General features: G+C 45.3%; 2 protein-coding genes across 2 annotated transcripts in view; both read left to right on the top strand.

Annotated features, from left to right (window-relative positions):
* Window positions 1-3,789, top strand: part of insra (insulin receptor a) — a 38,646-nt gene extending 34,857 nt beyond the window's left edge. The window contains exons 17-21 of the mRNA XM_062993705.1: window positions 1-16; window positions 576-735; window positions 2,328-2,457; window positions 2,817-2,951; window positions 3,380-3,789. The exon at window positions 1-16 is cut by the window's left edge and continues 95 nt beyond it. Of these exons, the coding sequence (XP_062849775.1) occupies window positions 1-16; window positions 576-735; window positions 2,328-2,457; window positions 2,817-2,951; window positions 3,380-3,704 (766 nt within the window). The 3' untranslated portion in view covers window positions 3,705-3,789. The remainder of the gene's footprint in view (window positions 17-575; window positions 736-2,327; window positions 2,458-2,816; window positions 2,952-3,379) is intronic.
* A 7,855-nt stretch (window positions 3,790-11,644) lies between these two features.
* arhgef18a (rho/rac guanine nucleotide exchange factor (GEF) 18a) overlaps window positions 11,645-25,000 on the top strand; it is a 22,761-nt gene continuing 9,405 nt past the window's right edge. Inside the window, exons 1-7 of the mRNA XM_062993704.1 lie at window positions 11,645-11,813; window positions 16,683-16,805; window positions 16,956-17,037; window positions 22,579-22,719; window positions 22,844-23,094; window positions 23,355-23,480; window positions 23,819-23,936. Coding sequence (XP_062849774.1) covers window positions 16,965-17,037; window positions 22,579-22,719; window positions 22,844-23,094; window positions 23,355-23,480; window positions 23,819-23,936 — 709 coding nt within the window. The 5' untranslated portion in view covers window positions 11,645-11,813; window positions 16,683-16,805; window positions 16,956-16,964. The remainder of the gene's footprint in view (window positions 11,814-16,682; window positions 16,806-16,955; window positions 17,038-22,578; window positions 22,720-22,843; window positions 23,095-23,354; window positions 23,481-23,818; window positions 23,937-25,000) is intronic.

The raw sequence follows: 25,000 nt of genomic DNA, 5'->3' as shown, positions 1-25,000 counted from the left end.
CCGCCCGGATTCTGAGGTACACACACACACACACACACACACACACACACACATCGGGTGACGCACCGATAAAGCGCTCTGGCCCACCACTGCTCAGCTGTGCTATCAGCCGGCCGGGCGCCTACCCGGACATGATTGGCTGAATATCTGATTCCTCATTTCTGCTGCAATGGCGGCCTCTGCTGGCTGGTGGAGGCACTGCACAGAAAGTGAATAATGGAGAGCAGTGCGTGCCGGAGGGGGCGTTGGGTACTGTGCTGCTCGGTCAGTGTAATTGGGGACTTGGATACGACTAAATTGGGAGACAAAGGGAAAAACTCTTAACACCTCACCACCACTCTGAGTCTCTGAGGTGATGCATTTTTACAGGTGTGAGACAGATGTGCTGTGTCCTAAATCACATGCTGCACTATATTACCATGCAGTTTCTGTCTGGATGAGTTGTTAGTGTGGAGCTTGTGAATTGGGACGCAGCCGTTTTTCCAACCAGCCTGATTCATCTGAGTGTGTGTGTGTGTGTGTGTGTGTGTGTGTGTGTGTGTGTGTGTGTGTGTGTGTGTGTGTGTGTGTGTTAGAACAACCCCGGCCGCCCTCCCCCGACGTTGAGAGAGATGATTCAGATGGCGGCGGAGATCGCAGACGGCATGGCGTATCTCAACGCTAAAAAGTTCGTACACAGAGACCTGGCGGCCCGGAACTGCATGGTGGCTGAAGATTACACCGTCAAGATCGGAGGTAAATAAACCAGAATTATACTCATGTACCCTGTAGGGACGAAAGTATGTGGACACCTGGTCATGAGCCTGTTGGGCGTTAATATTAGGTTCCTCCGTGCCAGCCACCGACGCGGATCCGGCTCCGTTTTGGTTCACGAACTTGATTTTGAAGCGGTTGAGCGTGTTTCCACCGAAGAAAAAAAGATTCCGAACTGTGAACGGGCACCACAGAATACTGGGCAGCTCGTCCTCTGTGGGCGTGTCAGGTTTAGAGGTTTGGGTGCTTTCACATGAGAAGCTGCTAAATCACCTTTAAACTTCACTTGATTGAACTTTCACCCAGTTTACCGCTGATATTTTCAAAGCTTCTTTAATGAGACGAACTGTTCGATATGACGCAGTGAAAGCGACTCAGGCCGTACGAACTTTTACGTTAAGTTTTTTTATGTTGTTATTTTAGGTTAAGTGTTTTTTTACGTAAAACTTTTTTTACTTTACATTTTTTATGCAATTTTTTAACATTAAGCTTTTTTACATTTTACGTAATTTAGTTTTTTTATGTTAAACTTTTTTACGTAAAGTTTTTTTCGTAAAATTTTTTATGTAAATTTTTTTATGTAATTTTTACATTGTTTTTTACGTACATTTTTTGTTACTTTTTAATGTATTGTTTAACGTTAAGTTTTTTACGAAAAATTTTATACGTTGAACTTTTTTAAGTAAATTTAATTTTTTACATTGTTTTTTACATAAAATTTTATACGTTGAACTTTTTTAAGTAAATTTTTAACGTACATTTTTTGTTACTTTTTTATGTTAAATTTTTTTACCTTGATTTTTAAGTTACGTTTTTTACGTACAATTTTTTTAAGTTGAACTTTTTTACGTTGAACTTTTTTACGTTACGTTTTTTTATGTAAAATTTTTTAAAGTTGAACTTTTTTTCGTTGTTTTTTAAGTTGTTTTTACGTAGAATTTTAAGTTGAACTTTTTTACGTTGAACTTTTTTAAGTTAAGTTCTTTACGTACTATTTTTTTAAGTTGAACTTTTACGTTGAACTTTTTTAAGTTAAGTTTTTTACATTACGTTTTTTACGTAAAATTTTTTAAAGTTTAACTTTTTTTCGTTGAGTTTTTTACGTTGTTTTTACGTAGAATTTTAAGTTGAACTTTTTTACGTTGAACTTTTTTAAGTTAAGTTTTTTTACGTAATTTTTTTTACGTTGGTGTAACTTTATTTTGTTATGTAACACCAACCATTGGTGAAGCATCCCCGGCTCCCAAAAAAAACTGGTGGAAACGCGGGTCGGTGCTCTAAAAAGCACCAAGGTTCAGAGAAACCCGAACAGAACCGGTTCAAGAACCAGAGTTCTTTTGATGGAACAGCGCTATTTATGAACCTCGCTTTGGGCACAGAGAGTCACAGTCATGCTGGACTGGAACAGAATAGGGCCTTCCTTAAACTGTTGCCACAAAGTTTGAACAGCACTCACTGTTTGGGAACCGTGATGTCGAGGGTGCTGAGCTCCAGTGTCTCTCTTCAGACGTGTGTATGAAGGTGATGATTTAATGGTGTGTGTGTGTGTGTGTGTGTGTGTGTGTGCGCCGTAGATTTCGGGATGACGAGGGACATCTACGAGACGGATTATTACAGGAAGGGAGGGAAGGGACTACTTCCTGTCCGATGGATGGCACCCGAGTCTCTGAAGGACGGCGTGTTCACGGGATTCTCGGACTGCTGGTCAGATTCATCTCCACCTCCACCCATGAGCCAAAACATTAGAACCACCCACTCTCCCTATAAATGTGCATGTGGGGGATCTGTTAGATCTATTAGATCTAGTAGCATGTATTAGATCCAGCATAAAGACCTGAGGGACTTTGATCAGGATCTGCTGGTAACGTCCTGGTACCAGATAACACGACACCTTCGGAGGTCTTGAGGAGTCCAGGTCTCGGTGGGTCAGGGCTGTTTTTGACTGTGTATCAGGCGGGTGGTCCTAATGTTTTGGCTTATCTGTGTAGTTAGCAGCTACAGCTAAGTTAGCTAGCTGGCAGTCTTGGTGTTTAATGTGTGTGTGTGTGTGTGTGTGTGCGCAGGTCGTTCGGGGTGGTCCTATGGGAGATCAGTACTCTGGCCGAACAGCCCTATCAGGGTCTCTCTAACGAGCAGGTGCTGAAGTTCGTTATGGACGGAGGAACGCTGGACCGAGTGGAGAACTGTCCCGAGCGACTGTGAGTTTCCCTCTCGCGCTAATTAGCGCCATCGCGCCGTTAATACTCGCCCATGTGTACTGTCCTGGGGTGAAGGGACTCGCTCAGGGGTCCAACAGAACTTTCTGATCCATCTCCTGCTGTAGAAACAAGTAACACCTCAGGTTCGGTTCATGGACAAGATGACCTTCCATTCTTCTTAAGAGTGTTCTGATAGAGGGAGCGTATGGTCCAGGTCCAGGTGTGGATCTGTTATATTGGTACACTTGGCCTACCAGTGAAATTTAAGCTAATTCAGATTAAGAATTCACTGCTCGAGCTCCGAACCTCAAATGATGAAGTACCAGTGTATTATTTCTTAGAACGTCAGTCGCTAACCTTCTGACCAATCAGAGCCCAGGATTCGCAGGAGCGCGACGTATTAACGATCTCTCTCTCTCTCTCCGTAGACACGCCCTGATGTCGATGTGCTGGCAGTACAACCCGAAAATGCGCCCCACGTTCCCGGAGATCATCGAGATGCTGAAGGACGACCTGCACCCCTCCTTCCAGCAGAACTCCTTCTACCACAGCGAGGAGAACCGCCGGGCCCCGGAGCCCGAGGAGTTCGACACGGACACGGAGAACATGGAGAACATCCCGCTCTCGTCCAGCTCCCAGGACCGCGCCCGCGAGCACGAGGGGACGTACGAGGGGCGCGCCCCGTACACACACACTAACGGGGGGAGGGACAACGGACGGGTTCTGCCCCGCCCCCGATCCGGCCCCTCCTAATACTCGGAGCGGAACCGGAACCCTGACTGGTTTTCCAGCGCCACGAGGTTTTATCGCGTCCAGTATTTCCGTGACCCCGCCCCCCCCCCGTGACCCCCCCCCCCCATCACCTCAGGACCGGTGTGAGCTGTCACACACACGGACCCGCCCCTCATCCTCCGGTCGTTTTGTATATTGAAGAAGAAAACGCGCACACACACACACACACACACACACACACACACACACACACACGGCGTCGCGGCTTCGTGTTCGGGTTATTATTATTATTATTATTATTATTATTTTCTGAGTCTATTTTTGTACATTTGGAGTTTTCAGGCGGGACTGAGACGATCGACTCGATCAAACTGTGAATGTGAACCTGAAACGACGAACCAATCAGAACGCAGCGAGTACCTCAACTAAGGAAACGCACCGACCGGACGCACAAAGTGGCCTTAACACGTCTTTATATCGCGCTCCGAACCTCCCCGAATTACATACTCACACCCACAGCGCCCCCCCCCAACCCCTCTTTAAATATACAGGATATATATATATATATGAATCTAACACTGTGTGGAGAAAAGTATTGGGACGCCTCTTTTAATTCATGAGTTTCAGCCACAACAACAGTTGCTAACAAGGGTAATAAATGAACAATATTAGAGGCATAATGTGCTTCAGACTGTGCCGCAACAGTTTAGGGAAGGTCCTTAAAGCTCTATAAAGACATGAAGGAACTCCAGTGTCCTGCACAGCCTCACTCACCCGCTCTGGGATGAACCGGAACACCGACTGACACCAATGCTGTCGTCTTTTGACTGCACAAATTCACACACACACACACACACACACACAGACGGTCTATTTTAATTAAGGTTGTTTTTGTAATGAGACGTCGGACAAGCTCACACGATCAGGCGTCCGAATACTTTTGACCCTACAGTGCACGTGTGTGTATATTTTTATTTATAATCTCTCTCTCTCTCTGTGTCTCTCTCTCTCTCTCTCTCTCTCTCTCTCTCTCTCTCTCTCTCTCTGTGTTGTTGAGTATTCTCCTCTGCGCTGTAGAACCTCGGTCACTCGCAGCAGAAATGATTTTATTCTTTTATTTTGTGATTGAAACTCGCCACTTTAAATCTGTGGACGTCCGAGCCGGCGCCGGCACCTGGGCGGCGCTCGAGAGCCCACGCGGGTTCCGGCGGCCGTACGAACGCGGTGGCATCTGAGGGACGGGAGGCTGGACGGTGTTAAATATCCATGTCGATGCGACAGCGCCTCCTACTGTCCGGTCAGTCAGGATCGTTACAGTGAAGCGGAAGCACCTGAGAACGGTCGGAGTGGCGCCCCCCCCCCCCCCCCCCCCCCCCCACTGCTCCCCCTCCAGCACCGCTCGGCTTGGACCTCAAATGACCTTTTATTCTGCTGTGGTCCCTCCTCTGGTCGCCCCCCCCCCCCCCGTCCGAATATTTATGTCTCTCTTCAGTATTGACGTGGGCGTGTCCTGACAACACTGTAACCATGACAACAATGTTGACCGCACAAGTCGTACCTCTAGAAATGTTAAAAATGTAAGTTTTTTATTTACAGTCTCGATCGATCGATGGCGATGTGGCCGTTAGCATTATAGCGACGTTTAGCGTACAAATCTGAAGCACGGCTGAATGACTCCGCCCGCCGGCTCTGACATCACAAACACGCTTGCAGGTTCAATAAAACAAACTATTAAAGCTAATACCTAGCAGATAGCATTGTACGGATAATAAAAAAATCGTTAACAGTTCGTTTCCTTGCGTACGTTGTTGAGCGGCGTGTTATTACATCATCAGATTTGGGTGTGTCCCGACACGTCGAAACTTCGCCGGCCGTGATTGGCTACGCTCTTGGCACCGAGACTCTCGGCATTAGCGCCGTATTTATTTGGGTATATCGTTGTCCTAACAACTTGTTGTCATGGTGATAAAATGGCTCCGCCCTCAGGTTCTGACATCACAAACCGGTTAACAGAGGTTTGCTGCTTTAGCGCCGTAGCTGGCAGGTTAGCATGTAACGTAAGTAAGCGCTATGTAATTCCCGTTTGGATCTGGACTGGTGAGTATGGATCGATGGGATTGTTTGGGGGGGGGGGGGGGTGAGCAGGTTCTGTCGGACGGTATTCCCGGAGGTCGGAGGTGACGTGTGTTGAACATGTTGTCGATGTTCTGGTTGTACGGTCGCGGCGGCGGTGTGTAGATGTTTTTACGCGTTCGTGCGTCTCTAATCTTTATCGTTGATATTTTTCTAATGCAGAGATTGTACTAATCACCTTCTGTACAGATGTTCCTCCAGACGTCGACGCTTCATAATGCTGTTAAAAATAAAAAACAAAACAAAAGCAGCGAGGTGCATTCGAACCCTGCGGTGTCTGCTTATTGGCTGAGATCAGTCACATGACTCCTCAATGCATCACACACAGAGTGGACATACAGCAGCTTCTCTTATACTGCTGGGTCAGAAATATACGGACCGTAGCCTAGCGGTTAAGATACAGGACTAGTAATCAGAAGGTCGCTGGTTCAAGCCCCTCCACTGCCAGGCTGCTACTGTTGGGCCCTTGAGCGAGGCCCTTAACCTTCAATTGCTCAGACTGTATGCTGTCACAGTACTGTACGTCACTCTGGATAAAAGCGTCTGCTCAATGTAAATCTCGGCTGGACTGAAGTCAGTTCATCACAGAGACAAAGGAAACACAAAGCTCGCTTGACTGTGAGCAGTGATACTTGGAGACGTGTACTCTCAGTATTAGGTCTGATCTTGACAAAGAGACGACTGTTCCACGTGCAGTCGGACTAACCCTGTTTATATGGGTACACAGACGTCACCAGCTGCAGTTTTGGAATTTTGTCAGGCAGGTGTAGCCTAGTGGTTAAGGTACTGGACTTGCAATCAAAAGGTCGCTGGTTCAAGCCCCACCACTGCCAGGTTGTTACTGTTGGGCCCTTGAGCAAGGCCCTTAACCCTCAATTTCTTAGACTGTATACTTTCACAGTACTGTAAGTGAAAACGTAAAGCTTGCTGGACTGTGAGCAGTACACACACTTGTGGGTGGTTTTTAATGCTGTCTGGTTCACGTCTGGACACTGTGGAGACGTTTACTCTCAGTATGAAGTCTGATCTTAACAAAGTTGGAGCCTAGTGGTTAAGATACTGGGCTTGCAATCAAAAGGACGCTGGTTCAAACCCCAAAACTGCCAGGTTGCCACTGTTGGGCCCTTGAGCAAGGCCCTTAACCCTCAATTGCTCAGACTGTACACAGTCACAGTACTGTACGTCACTTTGGATAAAGGATCCAAAATGCTGTAAATGTAAATGATCTATATGAGTGAACTTTGGGGCGTGGCCTCCTTGTATGTGGCTTCTCTGTGTCCGTATAAAAAGGCCCCAGAATCTTCTGTACCAGCAATATGAACCACGTGGAAGAGCGGCTCAGGAACCCACAAACGACAGGATCTTTATCTGACCGATCAGTGAAAATAAATCAGTTTATAACTGAATAAAATGTAATGATGTACAGTGTATCACAGAAGTGAGTACACCCCTCACATTTCTGCAGATATTGAAGTATATCTTTTCATGGGACAACACTGACAAAATGACACTTTGACACAATGAAAAGTAGTCTGTGTGCAGCTTATATAACAGTGTAAATTTATTCTTCCCTCAAAATAACTCAATATACAGCCATTAATGTCTAAACCACCGGCAACAAAAGTGAGTACACCCCTAAGAGACTACACCCCTAAATGTCCAAATTGAGCACTGCTTGTCATTTTCCCTCCAAAATGTCATGTGATTTGTTAGTGTTACTAGGTCTCAGGTGTGCATAGGGAGCAGGTGTGTTCAATTTAGTAGTACAGCTCTCACACTCTCTCATACTGGTCACTGAAAGTTCCAACATGGCACCTCATGGCAAAGAACTCTCTGAGGATCTTAAAAGACGAATTGTTGCGCTACAAGAAGATGGCCAACACCCTGAAACTGAGCTGCAGCACAGTGGCCAAGATCATCCAGCGTTTTAAAAGAGCAGGGTCCACTCAGAACAGACCTCGCGTTGGTCGTCCAAAGAAGCTGAGTGCACGTGCTCAGCGTCACATCCAACTGCTGTCTTTGAAAGATAGGCGCAGGAGTGCTGTCAGCATTGCTGCAGAGATTGAAAAGGTGGGGGGTCAGCCTGTCAGTGCTCAGACCATACGCCGCACACTACATCAAATTGGTCTGCATGGCTGTCACCCCAGAAGGAAGCCTCTTCTGAAGTCTCTACACAAGAAAGCCCGCAAACAGTTTGCTGAAGACATGTCAACAAAGGACATGGATTACTGGAACCATGTCCTATGGTCTGATGAGACCAAGATTAATTTGTTTGGTTCAGATGGTCTCTAGCATGTGTGGCGGCAATCAGGTGAGGAGTACAAAGATAAGTGTGTCATGCCTACAGTCAAGCATGGTGGTGGGAATGCCATGGTCTGGGGCTGCATGAGTGCAGCAGGTGTTGGGGAGTTACATTTCATTGAGGGACACATGAACTCCAATATGTACTGTGAAATACTGAAGCAGAGCATGATCCCCTCCCTCCGGAAACTGGGTCGCAGGGCAGTGTTCCAGCATGATAATGACCCCAAACACACCTCTAAGACGACCACTGCTTTATTGAAGAGGCTGAGGGTAAAGGTGATGGACTGGCCAAGCATGTCTCCAGACCTAAACCCAATAGAACATCTTTGGGGCATCCTCAAGCGGAAGGTGGAGGAGCGCAAAGTCTCGAATATCCGCCAGCTCCGTGATGTCGTCATGGAGGAGTGGAAAAGCATTCCAGTGGCAACCTGTGAAGCTCTGGTAAACTCCATGCCCAGGAGAGTTAAGGCAGTTCTGGGAAATAATGGTGGCCACACAAAATATTGACACTTCAGGAACTTTCACTAAGGGGTGTACTCACTTTTGTTGCCGGTGGTTTATACATTAATGGCTGTATATTGAGTTATTTTGAGGGAAGAATAAATGTACACTGTTATATAAGCTGCACACAGACTACTTTTCATTGTGTCAAAGTGTCATTTTGTCAGTGTTGTCCCATGAAAAGATATACTTAAATATCTGCAGAAATGTGAGGGGTGTACTCACTTTTGTGATACACTGTATATCAGGGTGGCACGGGGGTACAGAGGGTACATGTGGGGGGTACCTGTGGGGGTACAGAGGGTACCTGTGGTGGTACCAACAGGTTTAATTATGTAGAAATCACTAACATCCCAAAACCCCTGAGACATGACCTACAGTGGTGTTCAAAATAATAGCAGTCCAACACCATTAACCTGATAAATCACTGTTTTTAGTAGAAGTGATATTTCTACATAGCAAAAAATGTACTTGAAAGTGTAGTAGAGTATTGAAAACAAAACAAACCCAACAATTAGGACGTGCATGCCGCTCATTCTGAGTAATCGAAGCATTGATTGAAAGGGGCTTGTTCAAAATAATAGCAGTGAGGAGTTCAATTGGTGAAGTCGTTCATTCTGCAGAAGAACGGGTGTCAGTTTTGGCCCTTATTTAATGTAGGAGGGGGGCAAATGTTGCACAGGTTGGTCATAGCACATTTCCTTCTGAAATACTGGGTAAAATGGGTTGTTCCAGACATTGTTCTGATGAACAGCGTACTTTGATTAAAAAGTTGATTTTAGAGGGAAAAACATACAGAGAAGTGCAGCAGATTATAGCCTGCTCAGCTAAAATGATTTCAAATGCCTTGAAGTGACAACCAAAACCTGAAAGATGCAGAAGGAAGCGTGGAACTACTGTTTGAATGGATCAAAGAATAGCCAGAATGGCAAAGGTTCAGCCAGTGATCACCTCCAGAAAGATCAAGGAACATCTGAAGTTACCAGTAAGTACAGAAGATGATGAAGTGAAGCCGATTTACCAGCAAGAACTCCTGCAAAGTCCCGTTGTTAAGAAAAAGACGTCCTGAATGGGGTAAAATTTCCCAAAGAACACATGAACTGGTCCAAAGAGAAATGGCTCAACATTTTGTGGACTGGTGAAAGCAAAATTGTTCTATTTGGGTCTAGTGGCCGTAGACAGTATGTCAGACGACCCTCGAGCACTGAATTCAAGCTAAAGTTCACTGTGAAGACAGTAAAGCATGGTGGTACAAAACTATGATATGAGGATGTTTTTCATACCGTGGTGTTACGTCTATTTATCACAGACGAGGGATCATGGATCAGTTTAAATATATCAGAATACTTGAGGAGATCATGTTGCTCTATGTGGAAGAAGAAATGTCCTTAAAATGGGTGTTTCAACATGACAATGACCCAAAACATCTTGGTTACAGACAAACAAGATTGAGGTAATAGAGTGACCAGCACAATCCCCTGACCTCAATCCCAGAGAGAACTTGTGTTCTGACGTCTGAAACGTGTTTTTTTGAGGCAAAACCCAAAATTGCAGAAGAACTGTGGAACGTCGTCTGATCATCCTGGACTGGAATACCTGTTCAGAGGTGCCAGAAGTTGGTCGACTCCATGCAACACAGATCTCAGAAACAATCGTTCTGCCACTAAATATTAGTTCAGTAATTTAAAGTAAAGTGAAACCTCAAACATTTTTTCATGTTATAGATAAATTTTTTCAGTTTTTAAAGAAAAATGCTGCACTGCTATTATTTTGAACAGCCTAATATTCATTTTTCTTAACCTTCTGTAAATGATGAACACAAACTGGCTACATTTAGTTAATGTTTTGATTTAGAATTGAAAGTGGAGTATTTTCAGTGCGTTTGCATTTATGGAAATAAAAGTTATTGTAATGATTTTGTGCTTTATTCACTTTTTTTAAATCACTGCTATTTTTTTGAACACTACTGTACATAAAGAGGGATTTAGATCAGCCAATCCACCTACTGGCACATTTTAGTCAGGTGCGGGAAACTCACACAGACACGCATGCTCGTGTAAATCCTCTGCCAGACCCAAACCCAGCATTCTGAAGTCGTGCAACAACCACACTAGATCCTGTGCTACTTATATCCAGTATACTTTAGAGGTGGCACAGCTGGCAGAGTGGGTCCTGAACGGCATCTTGGGACTCTTGGTTTCATCTTTGCTTTAGGTCACTGTCTGTGAGGAGTTTTGCATGTTCTTTTTTCATCCCATCTGTGACCCTGACCAGGATACATCTGTAAAAATGAATGTTTGACTCTATATGTGTAATAGGGCCACGCCTTCATAATTCTACCCAGCATGCTTTCATGTTCTGCATACGGGTACTGTTAGTGTTTAGGTAGTCTAGTATTTGTCTGTCTATCAATCTATCTGTCTGTCTGTCTATTTGTTTGTCTGTCTATCTGTCTATTTATCTGTCTGTCTGTCTCACTATTTATCTATCTATCTGTCTATCTATGTCTGTATGTCTGTCTATTTATCTATAATCTGTCTATCTGTCTGTCTTACTAGCCATCTGTCTGTCTGTCTGTCTATTTATTTGTCTATTTGTCCATTTATCTGTCTGTCTTACTATATATCTATTTATCTATCTATGCCTGTCTTTCTGTCTATGTACCTGTCTATCAATCTGTCTGTCTGTCTAATGTATACCAGTAGGTGTATTAACTACCGTATGTGATCCCTAGTTGAGAGGTAGGAATGAATGATAATGAACTAGTCATTTATCTGGGAATATCCACGTACCCACCGCCTCCTTGACCACCATGAATGGATAAATAAATGAATGAATGAATGAATGAATCGCACCACTGAGGTGATCCGAGTGCTTAGGTTTGAATCCCGATCCCTGTCATCAGATGACCTAAAGGAGTCGACTCGTGATTCATGGAGTCGACCTGCGAGTGGGCGTGGTTGTGAGTTTCTCCCCGGATGTGGGCGTGGCCCCGGACCCGTGTCGGTGCTGTGAGGAGGATCTGGGAGCTGCAGTAGTGTGTGAGTGTGCTAGTGCACTTGTTAAAGTTCGGAGGGGAACAAAGAACAAAGAGGAGCTCCGGTCCCGCCGCATCAGCGTGTGAGGATCAGAAGATCAGACGCGGATACAATGTTGCGCTTCTGAGGGGAAAGCGGCGGAAGATCAAAGGCGGTGAGTTGATTTAGTTACATTGTAGTTAATGAGGAGTTTCATTCAGGCCGAGAGAGAGAGAGAGGATCAGTCCTCCTGATATATAACCTCATCTATAGCACTAATAACACTATATACACCCCCCCCATCCCTATATATATATATATATATATACATACACCCCCCCCCCCCCTCAGGGTCAGCGTTACTCTCATGTGACGTCACCTGTTGATCCAGGACTATAACATTAATAATCACATCCCGACCTGCAGGACAGATCACACTTATAACCTCTCACCTCTCTGCTGTTTTGGGTTGTTTTGGTTGGTTAGCTGGTTAGAGTCGCATTCCAAACATTCTCCCACACACACACACACACACACACACACACACACACTCCCCCCACGTTAATCAGTTCCAGTGTCCCAATAATTAGGTGAAAGTGCAGAAAAAATCACCATACATACAGTCAGTTCAACACTTTCACTTCATCCTGGTCAGGGTGGAGCAGTCTGGGATCGTTCTGTGCGGAGTTTTGCATGTTCTCCCCGTGTCTGCGTGGGTTTCCTCCCACAGTACACAAGACGTGCAGTCAGGACAACTGGAGATATTACGTTTACATTTACATTTTCGGCATTTAGCAGACGCTTTTATTCGAAGTGACTTACACTATACAGCGTGAGCATTTGAGGGTTGAGGGCCTTGCTCAAGGGCCCAACAGCAGCAACGTGGCAGTGGTGGGGGCTTGAACCAGCGACCTTCTGATTACTAGTCCAGCACCTTAACCACTCGACTACAGCTGTTAAACCTGAACTGATGAATCTCGTGTGAGCAGTAACGACCCGTCCTGTCATGATGGAACTGAAGTGTAAAACATCACGTTATAATCCTAATAAATAAATAAATAAATATTACTTCAACCTGGTCAGGGTCACAGAGGGTCCAGGCATCACTCTGTACACCTGGGCAAAAGCTAAAACTGAACTCTACTCAGAGCACCAATCAATCAGGGCATCACTCCCTCACCCACTGAGTTACTCACTCATATCTAACAGTCATTTAGAGCGAACCCAGGTCTTCAGACCCCCCGTGCTGTGCACCACCCACTCAAGCGGCCGAGCCCAGGGCACGTGGAGCTCCTGGCGTTTCACTGATTTCTTCAACTCTTCTTTTTCTGATGAGCTTCTTCATCCAGGAAACATGTTTTGGATTCCTCCCCGAGCTCGTCCTTTGTTTCACGGCCTCCTGATTAGGATCTACGGCGGCTGCTGACTTCTCTGTGCCCGTATAAGCAGGACTAGTTTGAGCACACTCATGACAAACTGCATCAGACTGTAGCTCTGTTCACCAAGGTCCAGAGGAGAACCTACACTGCCTGAGCGAGCTGAGAGAGACGTGTGTCCAGATGGTCACCAGAAAAACCCCAGATAAACAGACTGAGGCTGCGTGCTGTTCACAGGCGAGCAGGCTTTATTTTGAATGTCCTGCACACAGCCCCGACATCAACCCCACCGACCACCTTTGGGATGAATTAGAACGTCGATTGTGATCCAGACCTCACAAACGGTCTTTTGATGAAATGGACCCTTATTCTCAGAGGAGCGGAGACTGCTGTAGCTGTGACTCCTTGTTCATGCACCTGGTTGTGGACGAGAATGATGAAGGTCTTCATTTGTTTTGTTTCTTGAGGACCACATGAGCTTCAGCTCTTCAGACAGTCGGGTAAAGTTCATCCCGAAAATGCAGCAGGTGCTGATGAGGAGGACGAGGTTTTGGATTTTAATGGATCCTGAGTTTTGATTGAGGAGATTCTGGATGTTGTGGATGTTGGTGAGATCAGGAGATGTTGTGGATGTTGGTGAGATCAGGAGATGTTGTGGATGTTGGTGAGATCAGGAGATGTTGTGGATGTTGGTGAGATCAGGAGATGTTGTGGATGTTGGTGAGATCAGGAGATGTTTGGAGGTTTGGATGTTGGTGAGATCAGGAGATGTTGTGGAGGTTTGGATGTTGGTGAGATCAGGAGATGTTGTGGATGTTGGTGAGATCAGGAGATGTTGTGGATGTTGGTGAGATCAGGAGATGTTGTGGATGTTGGTGAGATCAGGAGATGTTGTGGATGTTGGTGAGATCAGGAGATGTTGTGGATGTTGGTGAGATCAGGAGATGTTTGGAGGTTTGGATGTTGGTGAGATCAGGAGATGTTGTGGATGTTGGTAGAGATCAGGAGATGTGGATGTTGGTGAGATCAGGAGATGTTGTGGATGTTGGTGAGATCAGGAGATGTTTGGAGGTTTGGATGTTGGTGAGATCAGGAGATGTTGTGGAGGTTTGGATGTTGGTGAGATCAGGAGATGTTGTGGATGTTGGTGAGATCAGGAGATGTTGTGGATGTTGGTGAGATCAGGAGATGTTGTGGATGTTGGTGAGATCAGGAGATGTTGTGGAGGTTTGGATGTTGGTGAGATCAGGAGATGTTGTGGATGTTGGTGAGATCAGAAGATGTTGTGGATGTTGGTGAGATCAGGAGATGTTGTGGATGTTGGTGAGATCAGGAGATGTTGTGGAGGTTTGGATGTTGGTGAGATCAGGAGATGTTGTGGAGGTTTGGATGTTGGTGAGATCAGGAGATGTTGTGGATGTTGGTGAGATCAGGAGATGTGGATGTTGGTGAGATCAGGAGATGTTGTGGATGTTGGTGAGATCAGGAGATGTTTGGAGGTTTGGATGTTGGTGAGATCAGGAGATGTTGTGGATGTTGGTGAGATCAGGAGATGTTGTGGAGGTTTGGATGTTGGTGAGATCAGGAGATGTTGTGGATGTTGGTGAGATCAGGAGATGTTGTGGATGTTAGTGAGATCAGGAGATGTTGTGGATGTTGGTGAGATCAGGAGATGTTGTGGAGGTTTGGATGTTGGTGAGATCAGGAGATGTTGTGGATGTTGGTGAGATCAGAAGATGTTGTGGATGTTGGTGAGATCAGGAGATGTTGTGGATGTTGGTGAGATCAGGAGATGTTGTGGAGGTTTGGATGTTGGTGAGATCAGGAGATGTTGTGGAGGTTTGGATGTTGGTGAGATCAGGAGATGTTGTGGATGTTGGTGAGATCAGGAGATGTGGATGTTGGTGAGATCAGGAGATGTTGTGGATGTTGGTGAGATCAGGAGATGTTTGGAGGTTTGGATGTTGGTGAGATCAGGAGATGTTGTGGATGTTGGTGAGATCAGGAGATGTTTGGAGGTTTGGATGTTGGTGAGATCAGGAGATGTTGTGGAGGTTTGGATGTTGGTGAGATCAGGAGATGTTGTGGATGTTGGTGAGATCAGGAGATGTTGTGGATGTTGGTGAGATCAGGAGATGTTGTGGATGTTGGTGAGATCAGGAGATGTTTGGATATTGGTGAGATCAGGAGATGTTTGGATGTTAGTGAGATCAGGAGATTTTGTGGATGTTGGTGAGATCAGGAGATGTTGTGGATGTTGGTGAGATCAGGAGATGTTGTGGATGTTGGTGAGATCAGGAGATGTGGATGTTGGTGAGATCAGGAGATGTTGTGGATGTTGGTGAGATCAGGAGATGTTGTGGATGTTGGTGAGATCAGGAGATGTGGATGTTGGTGAGATCAGGAGATGTTGTGGATGTTGGTGAGATCAGGAGATGTTGTGGATGTTGGTGAGATCAGGAGATGTTGTGGAGGTTTGGATGTTGGTGAGATCAGGAAATGTTGTGGATGTTGGTGAGATCAGGAGATGTTGTGGATGTTGGTGAGATCAGGAGATTCAGGAGTTTTTCTGAAGCTCTGAAGGTCTGAAGGTGACGTCAGTGAAAACAAATGTGCTGAGCAGGTGCAGGAGATTTCGGCTTCATTTGCCTTTTCCTCTTCAGCTCTGATCCCAGATCTGCTGGTACACACGGTCGCTATAGAAACGCCCGAGGGCTCAGAAACACGCCAAAAAGCGACGGTGTGTACGAGAGCGTTCCCCTGATCTCAGCTCACTTCTGCTCCTGTTCTGGCTGCTTAAATCCTGCCAGTACGTGGATTAGCTTCTCTAGTTCAGGTGCACTTATGATTGTACAAAAGTAAATGGACACCAGAGCACGAGGACGTTTCAGAACTGTGAACAGGAGTCTTCTAGAAAGACTTCACAGAGTGTGTGTGTGGGAATTTGTGCTCATTCAGACTTAAAAGCATATGTGAGCTCAGGCAGTGTATGAGCAGACGGTCTGGCTCACGGTAGGCATTCGAATTCATCCCAGACCAGTCAGTGCGGTTGAGGTTCTGGGTGGTGGGTCCACAATTAACACTGGAATGTGAGGATCTAGGTGCCTTTGATCTGTCGGCCTCGTCTCATTTACACTAAGGGCAACTTTACACTGTATTACCCACAATGCTGTGTGTGATGGATGTGGGTGCGGTTCATACTGTGGGCACACACACACACACACACACACACACACACACACACACACACACACACACACACACACACTAGCTAAACCGGTAAATGAGTTACAGAGAGTGTAAACATTACACAGCTGCTGAAAGTCACTGAACGTGCTCACGGTTATTGAGGACCTTCAGTAGGACTCACACACCAAATACACACCCCCATACACCCGGATACACCCGGATACACCCGGATACACCCGCACTGTCTGTAGGACGTGTGGTACTGAAGAGCTCGCTCACTTCTCCTACCCAGTTTAACACCAGTGGAGTAATAACGACCTTCCAGTACAGCACTAGTGTGTGTGTGTGTGTGTGTGTGTGTGTGTGTGTGTGTGTGTGTGTGTGTGTGTGTGTGTGTGTGAGAACAGTCCTGCTTTTCTTGTTTGTGCTGATGGAACAGCACTGTGTGAGACTTTCGTTTCATCCCTCATATCTCACAGACCAGTGAGGGGGCGGGGCTTCAATTAAGAGCTGTCAATCATCCAGCCGGGCGTGGTCACAGAGGACAGTTCAGAACATTCAGGAGGTTCCTGCAGGTCACTGCTCTGGATGATTCACTTTAGGTACAAACACACACACACCAAAACAGAGACTCGCTTCTCTAGCCGGGGTTCCAGTGGTATCCCGTATCTGTACAGCTACCACCACTATATTAATAATAATAATCTGAAAGTGTTTGATGGTATTGATCGTGTGATGATTGATGTTATCAGGTGATCAGGATGGATCAGGAGAGCGATCTGCTTCGACCCAAACCTGCAGCAGAAGATTTTGTGGATGGAATAAATATTGAAGGTTCGATTATTTCATTACAGTCACATCAATCTTCTCATTTCTTTATATAAACAATAAACATCATTAATTATAACAATTAAACAGATTAACATTTAATTATTAATCTAATTCTTTTGGTTAGTACTGAATCAGTGTGAATCATGATTCATTAGGATTTGATTCAGTTCAGAAGTGTGTGTGTGTTTATGTGTGTGTGGGGGGGTAGGTGTATATATATATATATACAGTGTATCACAAAAGTGAGTACACCCCTCACATTTCTGCAGATATTTAAGTATATCTTTTCATGGGACAACACTGACAAAATGACACTTTGACACAATGAAAAGTAGTCTGTGTGCAGCTTATATAACAGTGTACATTTATTCTTCCCTCAAAATAACTCAATATACAGCCATTAATGTCGAAACCACCAGCAACAAAAGTGAGTACACCCCTTAGTGAAAGTTCCTGAAGTGTCAATATTTTGTGTGGCCACCATTATTTCCCAGAACTGCCTTAACTCTCCTGGGCATGGAGTTTACCAGAGCTTCACAGGTTGCCACTGGAATGCTTTTCCACTCCTCCATGACGTCATCACGGAGCTGGCGGATATTCGAGACTTTGCGCTCCTCCACCTTCCGCTTGAGGATGCCCCAAAGATGTTCTATTGGGTTTAGGTCTGGAGACATGCTTGGCCAGTCCATCACCTTTACCCTCAGCCTCTTCAATAAAGCAGTGGTCGTCTTAGAGGTGTGTTTGGGGTCATTATCATGCTGGAACACTGCCCTGCGACCCAGTTTCCGGAGGGAGGGGATCATGCTCTGCTCAGTATTTCACAGTACATATTGGAGTTCATGTGTCCCTCAATGAAATGTAACTCCCCAACACCTGCTGCACTCATGCAGCCCCAGACCATGGCATTCCCACCACCATGCTTGACTGTAGGCATGACACACTTATCTTTGTACTCCTCACCTGATTGCCGCCACACATGCTTGAGACCATCTGAACCAAACAAATTAATCTTGGTCTCATCAGACCATAGGACATGGTTCCAGTAATCCATGTCCTTTGTTGACATGTCTTCAGCAAACTGTTTGTGGGCTTTCTTGTGTAGAGACTTCAGAAGAGGCTTCCTTCTGGGGTGACAGCCATGCAGACCAATTTGATGTAGTGTGCGGCGTATGGTCTGAGCACTGACAGGCTGACCCCCCACCTTTTCAATCTCTGCAGCAATGCTGACAGCACTCCTGCGCCTATCTTTCAAAGACAGCAGTTGGATGTGACGCTGAGCACGTGCACTCAGCTTCTTTGGACGACCGACGCGAGGTCTGTTCTGAGTGGACCCTGCTCTTTTAAAACGCTGGATGATCTTGGCCACTGTGCTGCAGCTCAGTTTCAGGGTGTTGGCAATCTTCTTGTAGCCTTGGCCATTTTCATGTAGCACAACAATTCGTCTTTTAAGATCCTCAGAGAGTTCTTTGCCATGAGGTGCCATGTTGGAACTTTCAGTGACCAGTATGAGAGAGTGTGAGAGCTGTACTACTAAATTGAACACACCTGCTCCCTATGCACACCTGAGACCTAGTAACACTAACAAATCACATGACATTTTGGAGGGAAAATGACAAGCAGTGCTCAATTTGGACATTTAGGGGTGTAGTCTCTTAGGGGTGTACTCACTTTTGTTGCCGGTGGTTTAGACATTAATGGCTGTATTTTGAGTTATTTTGAGGGAAGAATAAATGTACACTGTTATATAAGCTGCACACAGACTACTTTTCATTGTGTCAAAGTGTCATTTTGTCAGTGTTGTCCCATGAAAAGATATACTTAAATATCTGCAGAAATGTGAGGGGTGTACTCACTTTTGTGATACACTGTATATATATACAGTGTATCACAAAAGTGAGTACACCCCTCACATTTTTGCAAATATTTGATTATATCTTTTCATGGGACAACACTATAGAAATAAAACTTGGATATAACTTAGAGTAGTCAGTGTACAACTTGTATAGCAGTGTAGATTTACTGTCTTCTGAAAATAACTCAACACACAGCCATTAATGTCTAAATAGCTGGCAACATAAGTGAGTACACCCCACAGTGAACATGTCCAAATTGTGCCCAAAGTGTCAATATTTTGTGTGACCACCATTATTATCCAGCACTGCCTTAACCCTCCTGGGCATGGAATTCACCAGAGCTGCACAGGTTGCTACTGGAATCCTCTTCCACTCCTCCATGATGACATCACGGAGCTGGTGGATGTTAGACACCTTGAACTCCTCCACCTTCCACTTGAGGATGCGCCACAGGTGCTCAATTGGGTTTAGTCCATCACCTTTACCTTCAGCTTCCTCAGCAAGGCAGTTGTCATCTTGGAGGTTGTGTTTGGGGTTGTTATCCTGTTGGAAAAAGGGAGGGGATCATGCTCTGTTTCAGAATGTCACAGTACATGTTGGAATTCATGTTTCCCTCAATGAACTGCAGCTCCCCAGTGCCAGCAACACTCATGCAGCCCAAGACCATGATGCTACCACCACCATGCTTGACTGTAGGCAAGATACAGTTGTCTTGGTACTTCTCACCAGGGCGCCGCCACACATGCTGGACACCATCTGAGCCAAACAAGTTTATCTTGGTCTCGTCAGACCACAGGGCATTCCAGTAATCCATGTTCTTGGACTGCTTGTCTTCAGCAAACTGTTTGCGGGCTTTCTTGTGCGTCAGCTTCCTTCTGGGATGACGACCATGCAGACCGAGTTGATGCAGTGTGCGGCGTATGGTCTGAGCACTGACAGGCTGACCTCCCACGTCTTCAACCTCTGCAGCAATGCTGGCAGCACTCATGTGTCTATTTTTTAAAGCCAACCTCTGGATATGACGCCGAACACGTGGACTCAACTTCTTTGGTCGACCCTGGCGAAGCCTGTTCCGAGTGGAACCTGTCCTGGAAAACCGCTGTATGACCTTGGCCACCATGCTGTAGCTCAGTTTCAGGGTGTTAGCAATCTTCTTATAGCCCAGGCCATCTTTGTGGAGAGCAACAATTATATTTCTCACATCCTCAGAGAGTTCTTTGCCATGAGGTGCCATGTTGAATATCCAGTGGCCAGTATGGGAGAATTGTACCCAAAACACCAAATTTAACAGCCCTGCTCCCCATTTACACCTGGGACCTTGACACATGACACCAGGGAGGGACAACGACACATTTGGGCACAATTTGGACATGTTCACTGTGGGGTGTACTCACTTATGTTGCCAGCTATTTAGACATTAATGGCTGTGTGTTGAGTTATTTTCAGAAGACAGTAAATCTACACTGCTATACAAGCTGTACACTGACTACTCTAAGTTATATCCAAGTTTCATGTCTATAGTGTTGTCCCATGAAAAGATATAATGAAATATTTGCAGAAATGTGAGGGGTGTACTCACTTTTGTGACACACTGTATATATATATATATATATGTGTGTGTGTGTGTGTATCTGTGTGTATATATATATATAAATATATGTGTGTGTGTTTATTTATATACCTGTGTGTATGTATATGTGTGTATGTGCATGCGTGTGTGTGTGTCTATCTGTGTGTGTGTGTGTGTATATATTTATATATCTTTGTGTGTGTGTGTGTGTGTTTGTATGTATATGTATATATATTTATTGGTGTGTGTATATATATTTATACATCTCTGTGTGTGTATATATTTGTGTGTGTGTGTGTGTATATGTATATATATTTATCGGTGTGTGTGTGTATACAGTGGATATAAAAAGTTTACACACCCCTGTTAGAATGCCAGGTTTAGTGATGTAAAAAAATAAGACCAAGATAAATCATTTCAGAACTTTTTCCACCTTTAATGTGACCTATACCCTGAACATCTCAATTGAAAAACAAACTGTAATCTTTAGGGGGGAAGAAGTAAAAAATAAAAAAATAAAATAATGTGGTTGCATAAGTGTGCACACCCTCTTATAACTGGGGATGTGGCTGTGTTCAAAATGAACCAATCACATTCAAACTCATGTTAAATGGGAATCAGTAGACACCTGCCATCATTTAAAGTGCCTCTGATTAACCCCAAATAAGTTCAGTTGTTCTAGCAGGCTTTTCCTGACATTTTCTTAGTCGCGTCTTACAGCAAAAGCTATGGTCCACAAAGAGCTCCCAAAGCATCAGAGGGATCTCATTGGCATCAAAGGCATCAGTCTGGAGAAGGGTACAAAAGAATTTCCAAGGCATTACATATACCATGGAACACAGTGAAGACAGTCATCATCAAGTGGAGAAAATATAGGACAACGGTGACATTGCCAAGAACAGGACGTCCCTGTAAAATTGATGAAAAGACAAGAAGAAAACTGGTCAGGGAGGCTACCAAGAGGCCTACAGCAATATTAAAGGAGTTGCAGGAATTTCTGGCACGTACTGGCTGTGTACTACATGTGACAACATCACGTATTCTTCATATGTCTGGGCTATGGGGTAGGGTGGCAAGACGGAAGCCTCTTCTTACGAAGAAAAATATCCAAGCCCGGCTAAATTTAGCAAAAAACGCATTTAAACTCTCCTAAAAGCACGTGGGAAAATGTGTTATGGTCTGATGAAACCAAGGTTGAACGTTTCGGCCATAATTCCAAAAGGTATGTTTGGAGCAAAAACAACACTGCACATCACCAAAAGAACACCATACCCACAGTGAAGCATGGTGGTGGCAGCATCATGCTGTGGGGCTGTTTTTCTTTAGCTGGTACTGGGGCCTTAGTCAAGGTGGAGGGAATCATGAACAGTTCCAAATACCAGTCGATGTTGGCACAAAACCTTCAGGTTTCTGCTAGAAAGCTGAAGATGAAGAGGAACTTCATCTTTCAGCACGACAACGACCCAAAGCATACATCCAAATCAACCAAAGAATGGCTTCACCAGAAGAAGATTAAAGTTTTGGAATGGCCCAGCCAGAGCCCAGATCTGAATCAGATTGAAAATCTGTGCGGTGATCTGAAGAGGGCTGTACACAGGAGATGCCCCCCCGCAATCTGACAGATTTGGAGCGTTTTTGCGAAGAAGAGTGGGCAAATATTGCTAAGTCAAGATGCGCCATGCTGATGGACTCCTACCCAAAAAGACTTGAGTGCTGTAATAACATCAAAAGGTGCCTAAACAAAATATTATTTTAAGGGTGTGCACACTTATGCAACCACATTATTTTATTTTTTACTTCTTCCCCCTAAAGATTTCAGTTTGTTTATCAATTGAGATGTACAGGTTATAGGTCAGATTAAAGGTGGTAAAAGTTCTGAAATGATTTATCTTGGTCTCATTTTTTTACATCAATAAACCTGGCATTTTAACAGGGGTGTGTAAACTTTTTATATCCACTGTATATATTTATATATTTGTGTGTGTGTGTATATATATTTATACACCTCTGTGTGTGTATATATTTGTGTGTGTGTGTGTGTGTGTATATGTATATATATTTATCGGTGTGTGTGTATATATATTTATATATTTGTGTGTGTGTGTGTGTGTGTGTGTGTAGATGTCCAGTACTCGTCTCTGCGTGATGATCTGGACGGAGACGCTCGTGATTTTGAAGCTCCCACCTGGAGTTTAGCCGTGGATCAGGACTACATGAAGATGTTCAGTAAGGAGGCGGTGAAGAGGCAGGACGTGATCCACGGTGAGTGTCTCATACACACACACACACACACACACACACACACACACACACACTGCGTTGTGTTCTTCTCTCTCTCTGACTGAACGATGGGTCGCTCCTCTGGTCCTGATGGTTTGTGTTCCAGAGCTGATCCAGACAGAGATCAATCACGTGCGGGTGCTGAAGGTGATGCTGGGCGTTTACTCGCGGGTGATACGCGACTCTCTGCTGATGGACGAATCACAGCTGGAGCGCCTGTTCCCACAGCTGGATCGATTACTGTACGAGCATCAGAACTTCCTGGATCGGATGAAGAACAGGCGCAAGGAAAGTCTGGAGGAAGGAAGTGATAAGAACTACTGCATCCGGCATATCGGGGACGTCCTGGTCACTCAGGTACTGACCAGTGAGGTTTATTTACATCATTATTACATCATCAGATCATAATCATTTAGGGTTCATACTAGAACCTTCAGCAGCTTCATGTAGAGATAATATATAAATCTGTGTGTGTGTGTGTGTGTGTGTGTGTGTGTGTGTGTCTGTGTGTGTGTCTGTGTGTGTGTCTGTGTGTGTGTGTGTGTGTGTGTGTGTGTGTGCGTGTGTGCGTGTGTGTGCGTGTGTGTGTGTGCGTGCGTGTGTGTGCGTGTGCGCAGTTCTCCGATGATGTTCGGATGCGTCTGCAGGACACTTACGGGATTTTCTGCAGTCGTCACACCGAGGCTGTAAATTTCTATAAAGATCAACTACAGAACAACAAGAAATTCTACAATCTGATGAGAGTGAGTCGAATTCTACACGTCCTGCTTCAGCTCAGACACAGTGTGTTTCAGTGTGTGGGGGTGTGGGTGTGTGTGTGAGGGGGGTGCACAAACTTCTGCATGTTTCATTTGTACAGGAACCTGAAATCCATATTCTGAACCGTTTAATGCACAGGAACACGATTTCATGTCTATTTTCTCTTTTAGTAAAATAATAAGTTTAAAGTAATTAAAAAGGTTTTATAATAAATTTGAATGTAAAACAATTTATTGTAAAAGCTGTACAGAATAAATGTGTGTGTGTGTGTGTGTGTGTGTGTGTGTGTGTGTGTGTGTGTGTGTGTGTGTGTGTGTAACAGAAAATGAGTGGGATGGCGATAGTGAGGCGGTTGGGGGTACCGGAGGGGATTCTCCTGATCACACAGCGCATCACTAAATATCCTGTACTGGTGGAGCGGCTCATTAAAAACACAGAAGGTAAAATGTGTGATTGTGTCTGGGTGTGATTGTGCCTGTGGATGAGCATGTCTGTGGGTTCTTGTGTCTGTGTGTGACCGTGTTTGTGTGTGATTGCATCTGTGTGGATGACTTTGTCTGTGTGTGTGACCATGTCTGTGTGGGTGACAGTGTCCCAGGACGACTGTGTCTGTGTGTGTGACCATGTCTGTGTGGGTCACAGTGTCCCAGGACGACTGTGTCTGTGTGTGTGACCGTGTCTGTGTGGGTGACTGTGTCTGTGTGGGTCACAGTGTCCCAGGACGACTGTGTCTGTGTGTGTGACTGTGTCTGTGTGGGTGACAGTGTCCCAGGACAACCGTGTCTGTGTGTGATTGCATCTGTGTGGGTGACAGTGTCTGTGTGGGTGACAGTGTCCCAGGACGACTGTGTCTGTGTGTGTGACTGTGTCTGTGTGTGATTGCATCTGTGTGGGTGACCGTGTCTGTGTGGGTGACAGTGTCTGTGTGGGTGACTGTGTCTGTGTGGGTGACAGTGTCCCAGGACGACTGTGTCTGTGTGTGTGACTGTGTCTGTGTGGGTGACAGTGTCCCAGGACAACCGTGTCTGTGTGTGATTGCATCTGTGTGGGTGACAGTGTCTGTGTGGGTGACAGTGTCCCAGGACGACTGTGTCTGTGTGTGTGTGACTGTGTCTGTGTGTGGGTGACAGTGTCTGTGTGGGTGACAGTGTCCCAGGACGACTGTGTCTGTGTCTGTGTGTGTGACTGTGTCTGTGTGTGTGACTGTGTCTGTGTGTGTGACTGTGTCTGTGTGTGTGACTGTGTCTGTGTGGGTGACAGAGTCCCAGGACGAATAGTGTCTGTGTGTGTGACCGTGTCTGTGTGTGATTGCATCTGTGTGGGTGACTGTGTCTGTGTGGGTGACTGTGTCTGTGTGGGTGACTGTGTCTGTGTGGGTGACAGTGTCTGTGTGGGGGACAGTGTCTGTGTGGGGGACAGTGTCCCAGGACGACTGTGTCTGTGTGTGTGTGACTGTGTCTGTGTGGGTGACAGTGTCCCAGGACGACTGTGTCTGTGTGGGTTC

Source organism: Trichomycterus rosablanca, chromosome 4, assembly GCF_030014385.1.
Source record: "Trichomycterus rosablanca isolate fTriRos1 chromosome 4, fTriRos1.hap1, whole genome shotgun sequence".
NCBI lineage: Eukaryota > Metazoa > Chordata > Actinopteri > Siluriformes > Trichomycteridae > Trichomycterus > Trichomycterus rosablanca.
The sequence above is the reverse complement of the archived record's forward strand: the minus strand, read 5'-3'. Positions and strand labels throughout refer to the sequence as shown.